Below are 20924 nucleotides of genomic sequence, written 5' to 3'. Positions count from 1 at the left end.
GCACTGTGCATCATCCCAGCATTTCATTAACGCTGCACCTTCCATTTACTGCAGTTTTCCTGCCCTCTTTCCAACATTACCAGAAGTAACTCAAAATCACATCCGGTTAAAACATCTGCCAGATGAATGAATGTAGAAGTGTGAGCAAATGAAGACCACACTGTTACAGCACAGCCATCAGCAGCACAAGAACACTGTACTGGGAGAAAAAAAGATATGTACAAACAGCATAGATTCTCCAAATCAAACAAGAGGATGGATTGCGAAGCACACCTTCCAGAATCCTAACTCTTACACTCTCAGAAAAGGAGTTTGTATTTTTGTGGAGAACACAAGTTAGGACACTGGACACTTTTTTTGAGTGTCAGCTTGCCGAGGGTGTATTTTGGAAAGAAAGTACACCAGGCAGAAATGCCACTACAAGCAGCCTTGGGTAAAGCATGTGTAAGAAATCTCACTTTTTCACAAGCACATCAGTCCTGTTAAAAAAAATAAATAGAAAAAGAACATGCCCATATTCTGCTGGTGCAAGTTATACCCCTTGGCATTTCACACATGAGCAAAAGAATCATCCCAGAATATTATCTGAACATTTCCAGAATGCAAGTTTACAGGTCACCAAAGCCTTATGCTCTTCATACTGTATGTCTTGCAAAATCAGAAAAGTTTCTTAGATGCCTCAGATTCCGCAATGCTTGGTCTCAAACTGAAGGCACAATGGGGGTGGCTGGGTTAAAAAAAAAGTTAAAAACATGCACTCCTATTAGTGCATTTCATCTTGAAGAAAAACACTTCAACAGTGGTAACGCAAAATGTCTGAAACAGTGGAGCTTGATTCATACCTCCCACCAGTACTCAACAGCTGTCAATACTCAGTACCTGTCAACAGACACCCACAAGACCCAAAAACGGAACCGGGCCCACCTTACCAATTCCCAACATCACTGCTGTACCAGGAAAGAGCTGTTAAGTCCTAAAAAAATCTCCATCAGCCTTTTTTTTTTGTATAACCTGTTTTCGGGGTTTTTTTAAAATGCGAAGGAACCAAAGTTACTAAAGAAACTGGGGATAGCACAGTGTATACAGCGATTCTAACTGCTGGTCGTGGTCTCAGGTGGTCATTTGAATAGAGGTGTCATTTTAATCTGCTGTCTTCTCTAGTGACCCTGTCTTCCATTTTCAATGAATTTAGAAATGACCTGCTGCTCCTCTCACAGACAGAGCCACTGAGCTGGCAGAGCACAGAGTTCTGGTCATGACAGCACGCACAATGGAAAACTTATTTTAAGCTCATCCTGGGTGTGCATGTATATATACACACACAACCACACATTTTATATATAGGAAAAAAATAAGACACCAAGGGCGAAGCATGTATTAAGAATCAGTCCAAGCGTCTATGATGCAGATGTTCAAATTCCAGATTTGTACAATACATCTAATTAACACAGGTGGAAACAGGTGGCAAGGAAAATGAACTCCAAATAGAAACGCGGCTGTTCCAAAGAGAAACGGCACAGAAAACGTGCAAGTTTAAAAGCCGTCAGGAACCCAGGAAACAGAGAGAAAACTGCGCTTTAAAAATAGTCATGCGTTGTCCTGCACTTCTTATTCTACTGAAGGAACCAATCCGTTTTCGGTGTCTCATTGCAGGGCCACAGCACTGGAGCCCAAGAACTGGGAAAGAAAACTCACACCTTAGTGATTAGGTAGTGATTTAATGTGGAGCTCAGGTGGAACACAAAGCAGAAGATGATGCCCTTGAAGGACTGGCCTGTCCATGCTGGTCAGGGAGATCTGAAGGTCAATCAATGAAAGGGGGGGGTATCAGACAGCAGTGGGCCTGAGCTGCATGCTGCTGACCCACAGTCTAGACTGCAATGCAAAGCCCCAGCAGGACACTATGCGCTTACAGGGTGATCAACCCCCTTCTCCCCAACGGCTGAGGGAAAGTGACAGACAGCTCTACTTTCTGATCGCGTGCTCGACCGTGACTCTCTGCCGCCACAAGCCCCGATTACTGAAAGATTTACAAAGCTGCCCGTGTTCCCAATCCTGGGACAAAGTCACTGTGCATGCGCACACACACAAATGTTTTATTTCTGTGGTCATGTGGATCTCCCATTGACTCTCTTTTTTGATTTACCACTCTATTCTACTAAATACCAAATGTTCAGGTACACTGAAATTTTTAAAGGCACAGGTTAGTTTTAGATTTATCAATTGGTCTTGTGCAGATTGTCTCACAGTGCCTCTTTCTCATTATCCGAATATCTACCCAAGACCTAGTAAGGAGTTGTAACTTACTATTTCATACTTCAAGACCAAAGTACAGAATTTAAACAAGATGGGTAGATCTGTAAAGATAATGTATACAAAAAGTAATTAACAGAGTAGGGATGTCCCTTTTTGTCAGTCTGGAGTTACTGTCTCTATGGGGACACTTTCTTAAACGATACCTGCACGTGTGTGCACAATCATGTCTCTCGCTGACCTGCTCGAGACCCCTCCAGTTGTCACATGGAGCTCAAGCACCCTCTTACCTAGGAATGAGCCCAACTTTAGAAACACGAGGCTGGGAAAGGTTAAAGGACTCTCACAGCAGCCCTGAAAGTCTCTGGAGTTATAAGATTAGTTTCCTCAGCATTCCTGCTAAGAAAACACATTTCAAAACATATTTTTAGCTTTCGCCACAACTTTTCAACTCACTGATTTACTGCTATGATGCACAAGAGTTGCTGCGGTCCTCCAGCGTAAACATCCTGTGAACGAGAAGTCAGGCAAGCAAAAGATGATTATTCCTACTCCCCCAGAACTCTTGACACACCCCTGGGAAAACAAGGTTGGTCCCGTTTTGCCTACCTGAGTGCAGTGAAATTTTTCCTTGGGTGCTCACAAAAGAAAGAATGCAAAGTGCAGCCAGCAAGAGCACATGGCAAGGCTACATTACTTCACTTGTCAAGGAGTTGGTTAAGAACATGACTCTGCCTGAATCTTTCTTAAGGGGAGGCTCTCTGAACGTTTAATGACATCTAAATACAGAAGGGACTTCATGAACAAAAATGTACTATTTTGCCATGATGGCTGCTGGAAGCAGTGGGTGATAGCTGTTTAGAGACTCTGGACCTCCCACTGGAAGGTCGTGGGTTCGAATTCTGGGCAGTATGTTGCTGATGTGCACTCACTCCGATTTCTCCTGAAAAACACCAACCTGTACAATCGGGGAACAATGTTAAGCTGTTTTGGGTAAAATAAGTTAAAAAAAAACAGACTATTTTTGCAAGAGTATCTTCATTAGTTACTGCTAGTTCCAACTGTTTTGCATGGAAGCCTCTTTCAGTATGTATGCTAATTTCTGAAAATTAATTTGCCCTGCATGTCTGTAAAAAACAGACTTTGAAACATTGGTCCCAGAAAAAAAGCATACACTGGAAAGAAAATTAATATTTTAATATAAAATTAATATAAAATTTTTGCCCAAACTGCAGGAGTGGTGTTTTATATGGCATTACTTAATTTGAAGGTGCTGTCCAGGTGTACATGATTTAATCTGCAGTAGTGCAGTCGCACTACTGCAGATACAACAGCGTTCTAGGATAAACTATCAGAAGCAATTTCACCCACAATCCAGTAAAAGGGACAGACAGCTGGGGATGGTCGTTAGTCCTGGGGAAAGGGTGTGGTAGATAACCAGCGATGTACTTGGGGGAAAAAAAAAATAATCAAGGGAACAGCAGGCCCTCTGGGAAAAAACAATGTAGAATAAAAAAGTGTTTATCCTACAGGTGTTAGGACAACCTCTAGCTGCAAGCTTTTAACTGGGAATCAGGATAGGCCAGGATATTCAAAGGCTAAACAAAAGATATCTTAAGAAGCAGACAACAGAGGGGCTAATTAAGGCCAAAGGATGTAGCCTGTCCTGTTTGCCTCTCGCCGAAGTGTTAAGAATACACTGTATGCTCCTGTGAACCAGACTGTTCAGGACATTCCTTCAAAGGCAATCCTAAGAACATTAGTCACGTTTCTGGGACTAGAGCCAACAATAGCTCACCCCTTATATAACAGGCCTGTCCTAGATAGCACTGCGCAGGTGCAGCCTCAGACTGGAGCAAAATTAGCCCAGTAACCTCATTTCAGCCTCTCAATGGGGAGCCTGCAACCCAGTAAGAAAACAGAGAAAATAACAGTGTCCAGAAACAACAAAGGAAATTACACACACTCCAGGCAAAACAGCCTTGTCTGAACCGTGTGAGAGACTGGAAAAAAGGGCAAAGATTTAAGCACACAACTGGAAACAGACACAAAGAAAAAAAATCAGACATTCCAGCCACATTACACCATACTGGAGTTTGGCAGTGGTTGAGGTGACTCCCCACCCCCAAACACTGTGTGATCACATTTCACCTCAGACATCAAGCTTTCAAATCGCAAAGAAAATAGGTGGTCCATTAAAATCTCATAGAAATACAACATTGCACAGTGATGTTTTTGGCATTATTTTCATTAACATAAGTCAGTCATTAATAATACAGAGTTGTTGACTTTGTTGCATAAGCACTAAATGACCTCATTAGTAAGAGTTCACCTGTGGCCAGTTAGGAGGTGTTTTAACTGGTTCAATTTCTTTCCCCAGACATGACAAATGCAGACAGGAACTGATTTCTCACGAGAGTGCCCGTGTGCCATCAGTATGCTGGAGGTTGACACCTCAGGTGGACAAAACTAATCTCTTTAGTTCTGATTCAAGGTTATGTGTAGACCGCCCTGACTGTGCGACTTACACATACTTAATGGTGCAATAATTGGCTTTTGAAAACAACATTTGACCTCATCAATCCCATTTACTGCTTCCTCCTAGACTATTTGCTTCCCTGAATAGTCCAGTCCGTCTCTCATTTCCCATCATGAAAGGACTAAATAATTCAGGAAAGGGAGTGGTGCTGTTAGAGTAGACCACTTCTTTACCCACATCCAAACAGCAGGTTGCCTGACAACCTTTGAGGAAAACACTGGGAGTTGGCTACTGCCAGCAAAATGGGAAAAGAATGGGTATTAAATGTCAGACTTAAAAAAAACTAACGTTGCATATTTCTCAATCGAGCAAAGCACTGAACTTGACAATTTAATCTCGGTTACCAACCAACTGCATCCAACCATTTCCTTCAGTGAAACACAAAAACAGTTTGCAAACCCTTCCAAAACTGGATTCTTTGAGGTTTTAAACTTTCAACTTTTTTTTTTTACTCTACAAAATTTGTTCAAAGTATTTCTAATTCTTTTTAACTAATTGCTACTGAACTTTCACAATACATACAGTGCAGTCTGGCAGCTTTTGACCCGTTTTTCTCATTTATGCATGCGATTTCTATATGGTTGACCCAATATAGACATAAAAACCCTCAAATTAAAGCTAACATTCTGCACTTTTACCTCATGGTCATTGTTTCATTTCAAACCCAAAGTGCTGGAGTACTGAGCCAAAACAACAAAAATTGTGTCCCCTTCCAAATACTTATGGACTGCTCTGTATATTCCATAAATACAAAGCAAGTCATAAACAAGGGGGTAGGGGCAGGGCCTGAGTGGAGTCCAAAAAGAATAAAACTGGAAAACCCAGGGCACAAGTATTTTACCCTTAGATTGTACTCATGATGCCTACCGTCATTGTGGAAAATACCAAAGGAGGGTGTGAACATTTCTTATATCCTAAGACAAACAGGTCCAAAGCAGACAGGTGAGTAAGCAATATTCACACATTCAGTTTGTCAATTTTTTGGAGGCGTACAGGACTATTGAGAAAGCATTAACTTTCTTTCCAGTGTCCAGGAAGTCAACAACAATTGGGCCCATCTTAAGAGAAGACAGTCCTGGTTACAGGCACAAAAGAAACATGGTCTCATTCACTTCACTAACCCTCACTCAAAATAATCAAGCACTCCTAATGAAGTTCAGCCAGGCTAACAGTGTCCTGAGGGGCCAGCCCTTCAAACAACCACATCTCACCACATCCCATAGGCTGCTGCTGCAGGGCTGCCTGGACCTCATTGGAACCAGCACTGTTAAACCAGTTCATAGTAGGGCTGGTCGATATGGCCTGAAATTGATATCATGGTATAATTTTAATTTTGGACGGTAACAATATACATCATGATATAGAATTTTTTCTCAATTTCAATAGAACATGCTTTAAGAGGAGTACAAGACTTGAATAGTAAGTTTTTATTGCCTGGAGTTAACTATTAGGTTATTATTAACTGTTGGTTAGCTACGGTGTTGTTCCTATAGTATTTTTGAAATTTCACATTGAACTGAAGTAGAAGTCGAACATTAAGAACATTTTTATTTTGCAGAACTGAAAAAATACAATAAACTTGAACATAAATTAAATAAGTAAATATGTAATACTTCAAATAATACTACAAAAATAAGTTTAAAAAATATTCAAGCATTAAAGTAATAACTCCTGAAGTATTCAAACAGCTGCTTGGTGTAAAAATTGGTAAAAGAGCTGTACTTCAGGTTACAGATTAAGTGCCAGCAAGACCAGCTTGTCAACAGTGTCTGGCTTGAGTGCAGATCTGTGACGAGTCACAATGATGCCACCAGGGCTGAATGCCCTCTCAGAAGGTGCACTGGGGGCAGGTATACAGAGGTATTTCTTGGCCAATTTGGACACTCTTGGAAAATTGTCTTCATGCAGCCTTCAGCACTCCAGTGGACCTGTCTCACAGACCACCTTGGGTGTCTGCAGGTAGCTCCTCAGCTCCATTTCAACTGTATCTCTGTCAGAAGAGGCAGATGGCCCTGACCCTGGGACATTTCGTTTTGAGAAGAATCTGCTCAGACTCTTCTTTCCTTTCTTTTCCAGTACTACCTCTGGTTCAGCTGCAGCAGCGTCTCCCATGGCAGCTGGTGGGGTAGACACTTTTTCAACAATTTCGTTGCTTGTTCCCATCTCGCCAACGCTGCCTTTCTCCATTTCTCCACTTATTGGCGTTTTGCAGACGGGCACACCGAACACGTGCGTTTGGGAAGAGGACGCCCGCGTGTTTTTATTGGCTGCAATGACCTCAGATAATAAACCGGACATCGGAACCACCAAAGATCAATAATTCTGAACCTATCCCATTTCCAAATATCAGCAAGATGAACATTTTCAGAATGATATAATCGGGGTAAAATACGGCAGAATTTTTTAACTACGACAGGTCAATAGTAAAAATTTCCTAACCCTGTTTTGCGACGGTGCTGGCGGCGTAATCTATGTTAACATCAAAATCCATTCTCTACCGGTATAAAAGGTAAAGCCACATCCATATCGTGGCACATACCATCTATACCAGTTATACCGCCCACCCCTAGTTCATAGTTGATTAAAAGAATGAGATTGGCTTTAACTGGGAGATGGTGGTTGCTGACAGTAGTGAGTCTCCTTTAAATGTTTTTGTCAATGTGGGAGATTGAGTTTAATGATTTCAAGGAAAGAAGGAAGACTCGCTCCTATAATGCAGGGGAACAGGGGCTCCTATGAGAGTCAGAAAGATTAAGGATTTACAGGGGGATCTGCAAAACATGTTTGATCAGAGTAGAATGTGCTCCCAATTTGCTGTTAAGTAAAGTACTAACATTTAGAATACATCCATTCAATCTAGGCCAAGAAGATACAGGCTTGGAAAACAAAAAAGCATTCAATTTAGTGTTGATGGGATTGCACCTGGAGAATGAAAACCCGAACATGTTTTGTACCGAGTGGCATTGCTTTGACAACTGTTGTGTGAACTCTGAGAATTAACCTTGATCAGATCACATTATAAAATCTGTTCCCAGAAAGAACGTGCGTCAGCTCTGGCAAAATCATAATGCTGATGAAAGAAAGCACGCTTGCCTTTTCCTGGACACTAGTGCAGAACATCATGGCTGACACGGAGTACAAGGCTGGTGGCATCAAAGGTTAATCTGTGTTTAATACTTGCAAGGAGTGAAGAATATTCTTCAGGCAACAGCACACTATAAATTACCTTATTACAGCAACACAGGACAATAAAAACAAAAAGAATGAGCAAATGCGCCAACAAGCTGTAAGGGGAAGAAACAGACTGCATTTTTTTCAGTTGTTGAAATGACAGTTTGCTTTCCATTTCCAAAAACACTGAAAAATGAGTGTTGGCCTTCACTAAGGGCTTAAGAGCAAAAGTACCTATTGCCCTTTAAAGGAAAGCTCTCTTAACATTTCAGTTAAGTTTGATACCAACATGGGTTCATTCTGGGATTTGTTTGTTTATGGTTCATTGACCACACAGTTATCAAGACTAATGTTCTTTGACCTCTAGTTTTTTTTTTTTTAAGTTGTATCCTCACAATGATATCAATTACCATTAATTGTCAGGCAATACAATGCTGTGGAGGTTCGAACTGCAGCCTTGTAGCTCCAGGGCCCAATTCTGGCTGGAGGGGTCTCTTCTGTGGGGAGTCTGCATGCTCTCTCCAGGTTCAGAGAACATACTGGATCTTAGGCCCTTCTGCTTTTATGCTCTGCTTGTAGTATGTCTTGTACAATATGGGACTCCACAGCATTTTCTCACTGAAGCGCACAGGAAAGTCAAAAGTGGTGCCGCAACACAATAGTAACTGAAAAATAAGATCTCCGACGGAGCTCAAAGAGCTACGTGCATAAAGAGAGACTTTTTTTTTTTGAGTACTTCGCAACTGCACGTATGGCGAGCCTGGTTTTTGAGGCGAGTGTGGTTCAGCACGCAAGCTCTTGGCTTGGAAACTGCTCGGAAAAGTGGCAGAGGGAGTGGCGCTGGAGTGTGTGTGCGCCTGCCCCTCAGCACACTGCACTCGCAGGGAACGCTCAAGGCCTGGCCTTCCTGCAGCAGCAGCACCCGCGACCCTAGTTCCAGGCGTGGCGTTAAGCAAACACTCTTTGCGTACCTGCACTAGCACGCCAGGGACTCTGGGCTTTATCCACCCTGTGCCAAAGCAACGCCCACTTCCCCTGTACGATTCATGCCAAGAAATGAGCCCAATATGGTGGCCATTGCAGAGAACTGGATGTTGTGAAAGAGTTTCTCCGCATGCTTTTAGTTCTAAATGCCCTTCTCTCACCAGGGAGACAAACGACAGACCTGAGCCAAGAAATCATTAAGAAGCCCCACAAGACAAAAGGGCACGAGCGGCAGACATACACTTAAGACAAGCGTACTTCTTTTTTGTGGATTGAACTACACAGGAAAGAAACAAAAAACCAAGGTTAACATTTTAATTCTGAGTTGGAAAGCCAGTTATAGTGTTGGTTGTTTTAGTTTAGCAATACAGGCCTAGAAAACAGTGTGGGTTTAAGAATAATAATAAAAGTAGGGGGGAAAAAAAACTGTTGAACTCAAAATTACCACAAAAGCAAAAAATGAAAACCACGCCTTCAGACATTTGGCTACTGAAAGACTAGTACCTCCTGATGTGAATCCCAGTGTCACTACTAAAGACAGAGAGAAAAGGAGGAATTTGAAATAAATACATTGAAATAGGAGAGAGAGGAAGAAGTTGGATGTTTGATTTTTCCCCCCCTCTCCCAAAAAGCAAACTTTTCTTGTTTTTAGTAAAATACTGGGACTTGATTCACAGCTCGGGTTCAACGTCCAGTCTCTCCACAGCTCCCGAGTGTAACTGGATTGCTGGGGCGGTGTCTTCCTTGTGTAACAGGCCTCTGGGAGCAGCCTGTGGAAAGTGGGTCATCACCATAACAACTAGTGACTCACAGAAACCTGATGCTCTGGCACACTAACCTACATCCCCTACATGGTAGGGTTTTTGCGTTTGTTTGATTTTTTTTTTTTTAACGCCTAAAAGGTACGTAATCCAAACGTAAACGCACACCAAAAAAAGCCACTTAAAGAGGAATCATTTGAAAAAAAATCTTACAGACACAGTTTATAACAAAAAGGTTATTATACAGTTCCAGGTGGACCTGCTCTTCAAAAAGTAAATTTATTTTATTTGCTCATGATTCATAAACTAATACAATTAAAGGTATGTCTTACCCATTACTATACACAAGCACTGACCAAACAAAACTACTGACAATATACCGCTACGTTTTACCAATAATACACAGGAATAACAGACCTCAAAATACACTGAAAGTGGTGCAATAATTCTTACCAATCTGGAAATTGAGAATGCCAAGATACCACATCCAACTTATAGTCTACCACTACAGAAGTTTCATTATAAGCAGGTTATAGCAAACCACAACCACCTACTGTAGCCTGAAAACAGCAGGCCAACACTCATCTGCTTTCTTCTCCTCCACTAAAGTAAGACCTGTCAACCTGCAGTCACGTGAGGTTTTTAAATCACACTGGAGAAACTAGATCTGTGTCCAGGTGAAAGTCTCCCTGCAGCAGTATTCTAGATGCTTGTGCATCCCACAGGAGTCATCCAGGAATATCAGGTGATTAAACCTCCAAATTTAAAAACTATCATGATCATTTTTCAAAACGAAAAACATCAGATATAGGAAACTTAGTTTCTTTGATTAACTTAACTTCACAAGATCACGAGCCACTAGCCTTTTGTTAGCTTTGCACAGCTCATCAAAACAACATTATTCATCTTAAAGAAATAAATCGGAAGTTGTTACGTACATTATTAAGGTCTGTGTAGGAGATACAAATTTATTAGGCTCCCATGTGTAATTTCAAACTGCCAAAAACCTGAACAAATATTTTCATCAACACCCACATGTAACAACAGCGACTGAATCACTGAAAAATGTAGCTGATCCGTTTCCAGCACTAGGCAATCACCAGCCAGATAAACAAAGACATTACAGCTTTTTTACGTCATTACTGCATTACTATAGAGATTTCCAGGGTGTCTGCAGTAGCATTTTTCTCCCTGACATTACCCGTCATCGACCCGTCCGCCTTTGGGGTTTATACATTTTTAAAAATGATGATATCGGATCAGGGCTTTTCTATTCTTTTCAGCATGGCATAAGCCCTTACTTGTTCCTTTGCAGCCTATGCATGCCGACACAGCTACCTACTTGATTACATACATGGCTGTTAGACTGTCCAGGACTTTACTAGGCGGTCAGATATAGTATGCAAGGATGTGTGGAAGCAACTTGCGACCCACTTATTAATTTGGATTCTTCCAAAAAGCACAGCACTTCCCACCTGTCACTAGGTATGTGTGAGGGGGGGCTCGTGAATGCCAGAGTTATGGCTTTGCCCACGGGACAGCTGCAAGCTAGTGGCAACATCAGCAAGAGGCAAGCCTGCCAAAAGACTAGGACTGGCACAAAGAATAGCAGGTGTCCGCTATTACCCTGTAGCAGCAGATAAGCTGTTACTGTAAAGTCTCAAAAAATGACCGGGATGGGATTGAAACTTTAGCCTTTAACCCAACTGAGGGCCAGATGCGAGGCAGAATAAGCACTATACAGAGCACAGAATAAAAATAGCTTGGATGCACCGAGAGAACACGGGCTTAAATCTTTGTACCAGTCCTCAGATGCCCATTAAGCAATGAGCAGGATCAATATAAAACAAAAACATGGACAGGAGCCTTGTTAAGGAGATCAGAGGGATGGATGCTGTAGTTCACCTGAGCCCTGGATCAGACCAGGCTAAATCTTCGATTTAGGCACTCAACTCCTAATGACCGCCCTGCTGCTCTTTTACTGCTCCACGCTCAAGACCACGGCTTTTTTACATGCCAGCCAAATCGGTGAGCGCCACTGCTGGCTGGCATATCAGACGGTGATGTCTGTGCAGGGGATATGGTCAATTTGCCAAAAATCGCACAGCTCTACCACTTATAGAAATGTTGACCTACTTTTCCATTTGTAGGAACCCTTTCTGGAAGAGCAGATTGCTCAGGGCTGTCCAGAACCTTTGATGCATGTGTTCCTGCATTGCACATTGCATTCATTTACACATCCCAGCAGAGGGTGTGATGGAGTGAATCAACACCCATCCTCCTGCTGGACACCACTACCACACACCGTCTTCCCTCCCTCTCCACACACACACAGCATTTAAAACACAAAAGCTTAGCTCGACAAATTTCAAAAGCTTTCGGTTTTGCAATTAAAATCCAGCAACACACAACATGAATGTCAAAAAATGATTTTCTTAAACCCATCACCCCCCCCACTCAATCAGAGCTTTGGAATTTTAGCAGACAGATGTGCAGCACAAAAACTTGGAAGCAGCTCTGCCAGACATCACAATCACAGCCTGAGCCCGACGTGCTCTGTGAATGGGAAAAATCGGGAACATGCCAGGGAGGAATGACATTCCGAGAGAAACATAATTTGGAAAAAGCTGAGCATCAGTGTTATTTTACTTAAAGCCATGGTAATAGGAAAAAAGGCCAGCTGACAAACTGTCCAGAAGGGAAGTTACAGATACAATGAATACTAAAGAAGCGATTAACCTCCAAGCAGCAGTAGCAGCATTCCACCCGGTGTCTTCACACAAAAGGATGGATGAGTGGTTTGCAATCTGCTAGATACTGCTAACCCATAGGCGTGAACTGTTTCCAAGACCTCTTGATGACCGAATTGAACAAGAAAAAATTACAGCCAAGGGCTTCAGCAATGATCCCTTTTTCACCCATGATTCTGGCATTCAGGACTCGGCGGGAGACCTAATCCTCCACGTCTCGGTACCTCCAAGCTACTAATCTGCTGCTCCTCTGACCAGGAAGCACACGTGAGCTGTAAAAATACCGCGGCTGGCCGTCAAGTATTCACGACGGGATTTATTTTGAAACTGGCCATCTGACAAAGTTTATTTACAGGCTTTTCGACCAGTTTAAAGAGCAGATTTCCCAGGATAGCAGCCTGTCAGTTTTCCATTCCAGGTGTCCGAGACAGAAGGGAAGACAGCTGCCTCTTCCAAATTACTCCCTACATCCCATTAAAGAATCACCAGCTTGCTTTCTGGAAAAGACACCCATCTTGCACAACTTGGGCCAAAACAAAGACATGCTTAAGAAGCAACACAAAAATAAACAGCCGACAAATTTCTCTTGGTTTCCATGTCCTTCAAGAAATGTCAAATCAAGATTATCCAGTTGGCAGACATTTGTATCTCAGGCTTGTTGCTCATCACCTGAAAGCATTAAGCAAATGCACTTTAAAAAAAAGCATTATCAGCTCTTTATTCCTTACTGATGCCTACAAAATAAAAACGTGGTGTTGTCCACTCACAGAATCTTTACAGTTCTGTACCTGGGATCCTAACTGAACTGATGGAAAGACGATTGTTTAACTTACTTACGAGGAAGCAGGCAGTTTGTCACAGTGGATAAATAAGAGCCCTGCTTTAAGCAATTTGTTTGCCTTCCTGTTGTCGGATAAGGTAAAAAGAACTGTGCATTTAAGAGTAACAGCTCTCACTGGTATATAGTGTGCAAGCTTTGAGAATGTGCACTTCTCAGAACTGCTTAAAGACAGAAACCCGCTCACTATCCCTGCTGGAAAATCAGACCACTCCAGCATGCCTTAAAAACATTGTTCAGGTAAAAGCCTGGACACGCCAAGAGAGCCGTCTCACTTCAAAGAAAAATGGCCAAAATGTCACTGCATTTACTGGGCTCTACCATAAATGTGAAAAGCCTATCATCAGCACCAGGTGTTCTGCTGAGGTACAAGTGTCATCAGGAGAAGACAACACTTTGGTCCGAGACTATCATTGACAGAGCAGGGGTGTGAGGCCCTTTAGCAAACCTGTAGGCTTGCTGCACAGCCTGATCACAGGCACAGGCAGCACAACTTAGTGTACAGCTCCATGTTGCTTAGGACAACTACTACTACTACTACTACATTGGGGGCTCAAAAGTAGCATAAAGATTACTTTTTTTGAGAATTCTGATGGACAATTTAAAAAAAAACCAACACATCACACATTGCTGGGAGAGAGATTACTCAAAGTACTTGCCTCCAAAGGCAAAACTATAATGGTGCCCACATTCAAAAATTCAAATTCCTTGAAGGCAGACTGACATGTTGGAAGACCAACTGCAGAACACAAGGGCAAGCAGCAAGGAAGAAGTACATGTCAATATGACCCCAAGGCAAAAAGAGGTGTGAGAGTCTGCAACAAGCTACCCAGATACAATGTCCAAGCTGACACCCCAGCTTCCATCAAGATACAGCTGGACAAGACCCACAGAGCAAATACACTACAAACCAAAGGGGCTGAACTGCTTCCACATTTATAAACTCATTGAGATCCTTAACTCAAGAAATCCAGAAAAACTTTTTTTACAGTAAAAAATGAAAAGGGGGGTGCAATGATTCTCTTAATATGCTCCTAGGAAACAAAACACTGGGACTCTAAAGGAAGAATCACAAGACAAAAAACACTTTTTGCCTCTGACTCCATGCTCCATTAATTCTGACCTGTATAAGTGGATCTTATCATTTTAAAAGCATCATTTACCTCAACTGCCGTGCTTCTAAGATATTACATGTCAAGACCTTTCAGTTTTTCAGCATTAACATGAAAAAGAGTTAACCGATTGAGAATTATGATGCAAAAGACTTTTAAGAACATCATTAATTTGCCCATTACAATAATTGCTATGATGCAGCTTATGACATCCATAAACCTATGCAAAATGTATTTAAACTGACAAACTGAATGAATTTTAGCTGCTATGCGAATGCAAAACAACTATATTTAGCAGGGGTTGTGCACCAAGTAATCCATCATTCAGATAAAACAGAGAACAATGTCACAGCAGGTAGACAATTATACATAATGCAATGCCATTAGAGCACTCTTCTGCGCACTGCACTGTAGGACTTCCTGTAAAAAAAACAAAGCACTTGTATTCTGAGAAAGCTTTTCATGTAGCCCCAGAAAGATGCGTTGATTGTTTTAAAGCTAAACATTTAATCTGGGACTGGGATTCCACAGCTCAAGGCTGTTGGGTCACATGGCCGAAACGCATGAACTGCGCTCTGTTATAAAAGGAGAGCTCGAACCCTAGGAAGGAACAGTGCCTTGGCACTCTCACTGCACTGCCACTAGAATGAGAGATACTTCATGTTGGATGAAGCAGGCTCCCCTCCTGTAACTACAAAGCCTTCTGAACGAATTAACCTGAAGGTTGGAGTTTTCTCCTCCAGTCTGAAGCTCAGTCAGTCTCCTCCTGGAAACATGCAAGCAACTCATTTCATTCACAGCCACATCCACATCCAACAGCCTACGGCACGCTAAGGTCTCACTGCCCTGCCACCCCCAGCACCACTCACCTCCATCTGTTGACTCCGAGGTTGGAGGAGCCGGCAAACCAGGGATCCAGGAAGTAGACGCAGCGCACTGTGGAGGCCCCCCGGATGGCCTCCTTCAGGGCTGGGTTGTCATGGAGACGCAGGCCCTTCCGGAACCAGTGGATGGAATTCGCACCCATCCTCAACTAGAGGGAGGAAAAAAGAAAAGAGGCAGATGCTCAATTTTTTCACCTTCATTTTGAAGAAATAAAGTCAAGGCTGACAGTCCTGGTCCTGCAGGGCTTATTCCAGGCTTTGTAACCCCCCCAAGTCCAGTAAAGGCTCATAAATACACAGTTCCATACAGAAGGCATCTTAGGCCAGAACGGATCCAAGGAAAACCCAGATGTTACTATACAGATGTCCAGGGCTGGGCTTTATTCATTAAGACACAGTAGTTAGATATAAGTAAACATTTTACTCAGCGGTCTGAACACCTTCAGCATCTTGTTCCCAAATAGATTATCAACATGAAGATTAGATGCTTTGAAAAGTTAAATTTTAGAATAAAATTCGCGAACCACGTCTTGAAAAGACTGGTATTGAAAGCAATGCTCTAATCACTTTTTAAATGTGAAAGATGACAAAGGTGACACAGAAGGCTGTGCAGTTAGAGCTGCCTGTGAAATGCTCTTCTACGTCAAATGATACTGTAGTGCTAATAAAAAAGCAAAACAAAAGCCTTGATTGTCAACAAGTTACTTAATGAGGGTCTCTGTGCCATTTTCATGTAAAATGAGTCACATGAGGACTATCTCCAATGACTCACACTTCTCCAAACTTGTCAGATCACACTGAGAAGTAGAGAAGTGCTGAATCATGAGCAGCAAGACGCCGAGATCTGTTTGTCTGCTGCATGTTGAAATGAAATGTGTCACGTTATGGCCTTTCTGTGTGTGGGGGGGGGAACCAGTCTAATGTGTGTATCGGTGAGGATAACTCACTTTGATACCCTTGCTCATGTACAATACTGCCTCCTCTGTTAAGTCTTTATTCGCTGTTATAATCCCTTTTAGAATAACATAAATACATCTTCAAGTAGAAGTATCATAATTCAAAGTATCCAGGAAATGAATTGACACTGAAGCAGGAGCTCTAAATTCAATTAATCTGAATCTGAACAGAAACATGTCTGCTGATTTGTGCAGCCTAAGTACTTAACTACGCTGATACAGCATGTGCTAATACTCATACAGCATGCTCATACTCCTCTCGGGCTTTCAGAGACACAGCTTAGTGCCACATTCACTAACAGAACAAGTGATCAATAATGAATACCCCACAAAAATCAAGTATGACTGTATCTCGTGGCTGAAAGGAATAGAGGCCAAGAGTACTGATGCCAGCTCTGATAGATCACACACACCTGTTGAGAAAGAGGATTATACATCGGCCACTAGGGTTTTACCATATTTGTACATCAAAAAAAGAGGACACCCTGAGGAACTTTCTTATTGCCTTGTCTGGGAAGGGGGTCGGGAATGAGAGGGTTTTCCAAATATCCCACGTCTTCTGTTCATTGGTAAAGTAATTGTGATGATGTTTAACTCCGTGAAATGCATAAATCCCCTCTGCTGCAATAGCAGTATCTCCTCTGTTTTGCTGCCAGATTTTACAAAATCATCTGTTAATTTGGTTGACAAACTCCGTCCTCGGAGTAAAGACACGGATATTGACGCCTGATTTCGCTCTCTCATGACAATCATACACGTACAGGGCGAAAACTGAGCGACAACGTAGGTCGCGAAGCGAACTAGAGATGTTAATACATTCACTCGCTCTCTTTCTAACCTCCTTAACTACTATCTTTAAAACTTTTGTTAATTATTCTTCATGGTGAAAATAAAGTGTTCGGAATCCCGGACATTTTGGGATATTTGAAAATCCCCCCCCGGGCGGAGATTTAAGGATCAAAATAGAGGATATGTCCGGGAAGTATGGAAACTCGAGGACGACCACCGAAACTAGCTCTGCTGCTGAACCTGAAACAGACAGCACTGCTTGTGTTAGCAAGCGTCGGAAAACGGCTACAAGGCGGTACGATTCAAATTAACCAAGTTCTCAGGGCTATTTCTATTAGATGTGTGCGCGCTCATGTTGGTCATTGAGATTTTCTGTGGTTCCTATGATAAGATGACTTGTAGGTGGTACAGCATTTGAGACTTGCCCACGAGGGGGCGCCACAGAACTGTACTGGTGTCAATAACGCCCAATCTGCAACGCCGTACAAGGATTCAGCGCATTTTAACAGTACTGCAGGAATAAGCCTTTAGACATGAGAAGTCATCGTTAGACTAAAGGTTTTGATTCAAGCACACCGTTCGTAAAGCTAGGCAAAGTTAAACAAGCAGCTACTCAACAAGCAATCGGCATAAATCGTGGCTACATTTACTTGTCATGCTCGTTGGTCTGACAAAATTGAGACGTGCCTAGAAGTTTCAAGAGTGAATGCAAAGAGCACATATTTAAGTACGCGTTTCAAGACGTCTGATGGAGGTAATATATAGCATTAAAATTATTTCTTGCTAATTTTAGCAATACGGACTAAGTACAGCATTGCTTACGACACTAGCACTTTTATATTTAGTACGTAGCAATTCCTCATTCCTCAGTACTGTACTAAGCGATATACCCATATTCGGAGGGCGAACTACCCGCCCCCGTCCCAAGCGCTACGCCTGTGTTCACCACGCCTCCAGCCTGGAGCTTACCTCAACTAACAGGGTTTAAGTTTACACTCACAAAGGCGGAAAAAAAATCCCTTTTTGACGAAAACGTGTATTTTCATCCCTCTAGGTAAGGCAGACACAATGAACGAAGAAACTACGGACAGAGCAAACAACACTTTGCGTAAAAGGGGGCTGCGGTTTAATTGCGCTGGCTGCGAAAATGAACCTGTTAAGAAAAAAGTTATAGGTCACAGGTGTTCAACAAGTGCACAGGCTACGGCATTCTGTGGCGGCTCAAGAAGCAACAACTAAAGAAAGATTTCGGATGCTTTCATTTTAGAAACCCCTTATTAGCGCCTTTTTCTCTCGGATTGAACCGCAACTACGAAAGCCAGGTCAATCTCAGCATCTGCAGCCGGGCTAAAGAAAGGACGCAGGAGTAATCCATACCCTTGGGGTATTTCAATATACTCGATACGTTTTCCGTTTTGACCACCTGCTATATTTTAGGAGGGATAATCAACTTTGGAAATAGTGTGTGCTTCGAATATTTACAAAACGTTATTTTATCCTGTAGTGCCACGTTTAACATTTTTTTCCGAACTTCTTCACTCCTTGTCACTTTCAGTCGGAAGGAAAGAGCGCGTCACTTTTTGGCTCAAATAAATGAACCCTGGATACTACCGCTCCAGCACCTCCTTGCAGAGTTCAGCAAGTTACTGATTGAATCCTAAAATGTTTAACTCAGGTGCACATTATTTCCATAAGTAAGGAGCGGCTGGAGCAAAGACCTGCGTAGGAATAAAGTAGACAGTAGAGGTTTCACGCCTGCACACCGTGTAAATATACATCTATAATATTTGTATTTATCTCAAAATCAATCCGAGTACGATTCACTCCGAACCCGCAATAAAAAGTCCCATCAGTTAAAGTACAATAACACTCTATTCATTCTTAAATATGTACAAATCTTTGGGGATATACTAAATGTGTCTGTCTACCAGCGGTCCCGGTAACCGGTCCGATCCAATACAAGTCAGGATCGGTGTGATATCATGACTATTGTCTGCCCTTCCAAGGTTCCGAGCTCTCACCTATAATAATACACATCTTTCCTTAAAAAAGACACGGTTGCTGATCCTTCCGAGGGGATTCAATAGTAAACCAAAAAGATTTCTACCTCTAGTTTACTCAACGCGCGTGTCCGCTAAAATGGAGACCAAAATGAATTAAAATGAGAGGTGTTCATGTTAATATTATGCATCACAGACAAAAAATATTTACTAAAGTCTTAGTTACCGTACAAGTTATCACGTTTTCCTAAAACGGATGCCAAATGAAAACTGGGTCACGCCAAGCTCACGAAGTAAAAAGATCATTTAGACATAAACTTTCTGAGCCTGGCCACAGAAAGACGCACTTAACGAGAAAAGTCCCTCTTGGACCCGACTGCTACCTAACCAGAAAATATCTCCGTATTTTTAATAAAAATAGAAACCAAACAGGGCCACAACAAAAAGAGGTCACCAGAGCAGTTATGTAACGCGAAAACTATAATGATTGTTTTTCTACCCCCAGCTTCCCTGCTGTAATCAGGCACTCTGAAATGTTGTAAATCGTGCGGGTTTACCTCTTGGCCTCGGAATGTGATCCCCTGGGTGATGCCTAAGTTTTCCCCGGTAGACGCACCATTTCTTCTCCCCTATATTTTATTGCGGGTGATGGTGAATCGCCCTGCACCGGTATTATCCTGCAGCTTTCCTTCCTCGCAGATGGTTTCATAAGACTTGAGCGGAGTGCGCCTGCTCAGTCCTCCTATCAGCCGGCCGGGGCTCTACTGCGTGAAAGGCACCGTGCTCACAGACTGCGCTCTCTCATAGGCGCGTCTCTGCCCACATGGTGCGCACTGAGTCACGTTTATACGGCATGGACCCAGCGCACCCACCGAGACTCTCCGCCGCCTTAGGGACGCCTGGTAATGCTAACTCAACTGGCGGGACTCGTTTCAGATATGCTTTTAAGACCTAAAGGGCGCAAAAAACGCACAATTTAAAGGTCCTTGCAGACCCATTCAACATGGCGTGGCCCCACCCAGCCGCTGTATTGCGAATGGGATTGGGCCGCTGTTCAAAGTCCCGGATGAGCACGGGTGCTCACGTAGTATGTTTTTAAAGAGCAAGTAGAAGCGGCGCTCCGGTTCTTGGACTTGCGTAGGATTTCAGAACCTCAGCGATAGTTTAAGCTTTTGCTTGGAGCTTTCTAATCATCATCGGAAGAAATGGTGCTGATCGTTTTGAGAGCTTTTCCTTAGTCACAGAAACATAAAAAAAATCACATGTCGTTATACCTTGCATGTTGGAACAAGTTAGTAAGCACTTCCAAACCCTGTCTCAACTCACCGTTAATGTATGGTTTTAAATTCAGTGTTATTCGGTGGTTTCATTGTATGGTGCAGTATTGTTTCATAAACCCTATAACATTTATTTTTAAACGTTTATTCATAAATATATATATTTATTCATATATTAGTGTCGGTTCAAAATAACAAAGGTTGCTATAAATTGATCATTTTCTTCATACGAGACTGGATTATTCTGGGGTACCATGAGTTTAAGTGAAAATAGCCTATAATCTCAAACCTCTTTTTCATAGAAGAGAAACACGAGAAAACGAAGACCACCTTACGTTCAGAATATAGCACAACGCAATTTACTGTCAATAACTAGTAGTTACTAAGAACAAAAGGGGATATTATTATCCTACCAAATCAGACACAGAACTGTAAATAATTCAACCCGAGCTGAAAATATGCAGAAGTAAAAAATGACCCGAGGCCCGATTTTCCACAGCGGACTGTGGCGGTTTGCGGACACTGACACTTCAAAGTATATTATTAGATTAATATTATATATATTATATATATTATAAGCGCTTTTTGAGTGTAGTGTCAAGAAAAGCGC

General features: G+C 42.3%; 1 protein-coding gene across 4 annotated transcripts in view; it reads right to left on the bottom strand.

Moving 5' to 3' along the window:
* The window catches only part of cry3b (cryptochrome circadian regulator 3b), a 44513-nt gene extending 24463 nt beyond the window's left edge, over positions 1 to 20050 (bottom strand). For 2 of the 4 annotated variants that reach the window (XM_088640238.1, XM_088640240.1), the window contains exons 1-2: positions 19595 to 20050; positions 15278 to 15441 (exon numbers count right to left, since the gene is read on the bottom strand). In XM_088640238.1, the coding sequence (XP_088496364.1) occupies positions 15278 to 15435 (158 nt within the window). In that variant the 5' untranslated portion in view covers positions 15436 to 15441; positions 19595 to 20050. The remainder of the gene's footprint in view (positions 1 to 15277; positions 15442 to 19594) is intronic. The other 2 variants (XM_088640237.1, XM_088640239.1) reach the window with 1 other exon arrangement.
* Positions 20051 to 20924: the final 874 nt, after the last annotated feature.

This window comes from Lepisosteus platostomus, chromosome 7 (assembly GCF_059453375.1).
Source record: "Lepisosteus platostomus isolate fLepPlt1 chromosome 7, fLepPlt1.hap1, whole genome shotgun sequence".
Taxonomy (NCBI): Eukaryota; Metazoa; Chordata; class Actinopteri; order Semionotiformes; family Lepisosteidae; genus Lepisosteus; species Lepisosteus platostomus.
The sequence above is the reverse complement of the archived record's forward strand: the minus strand, read 5'-3'. Positions and strand labels throughout refer to the sequence as shown.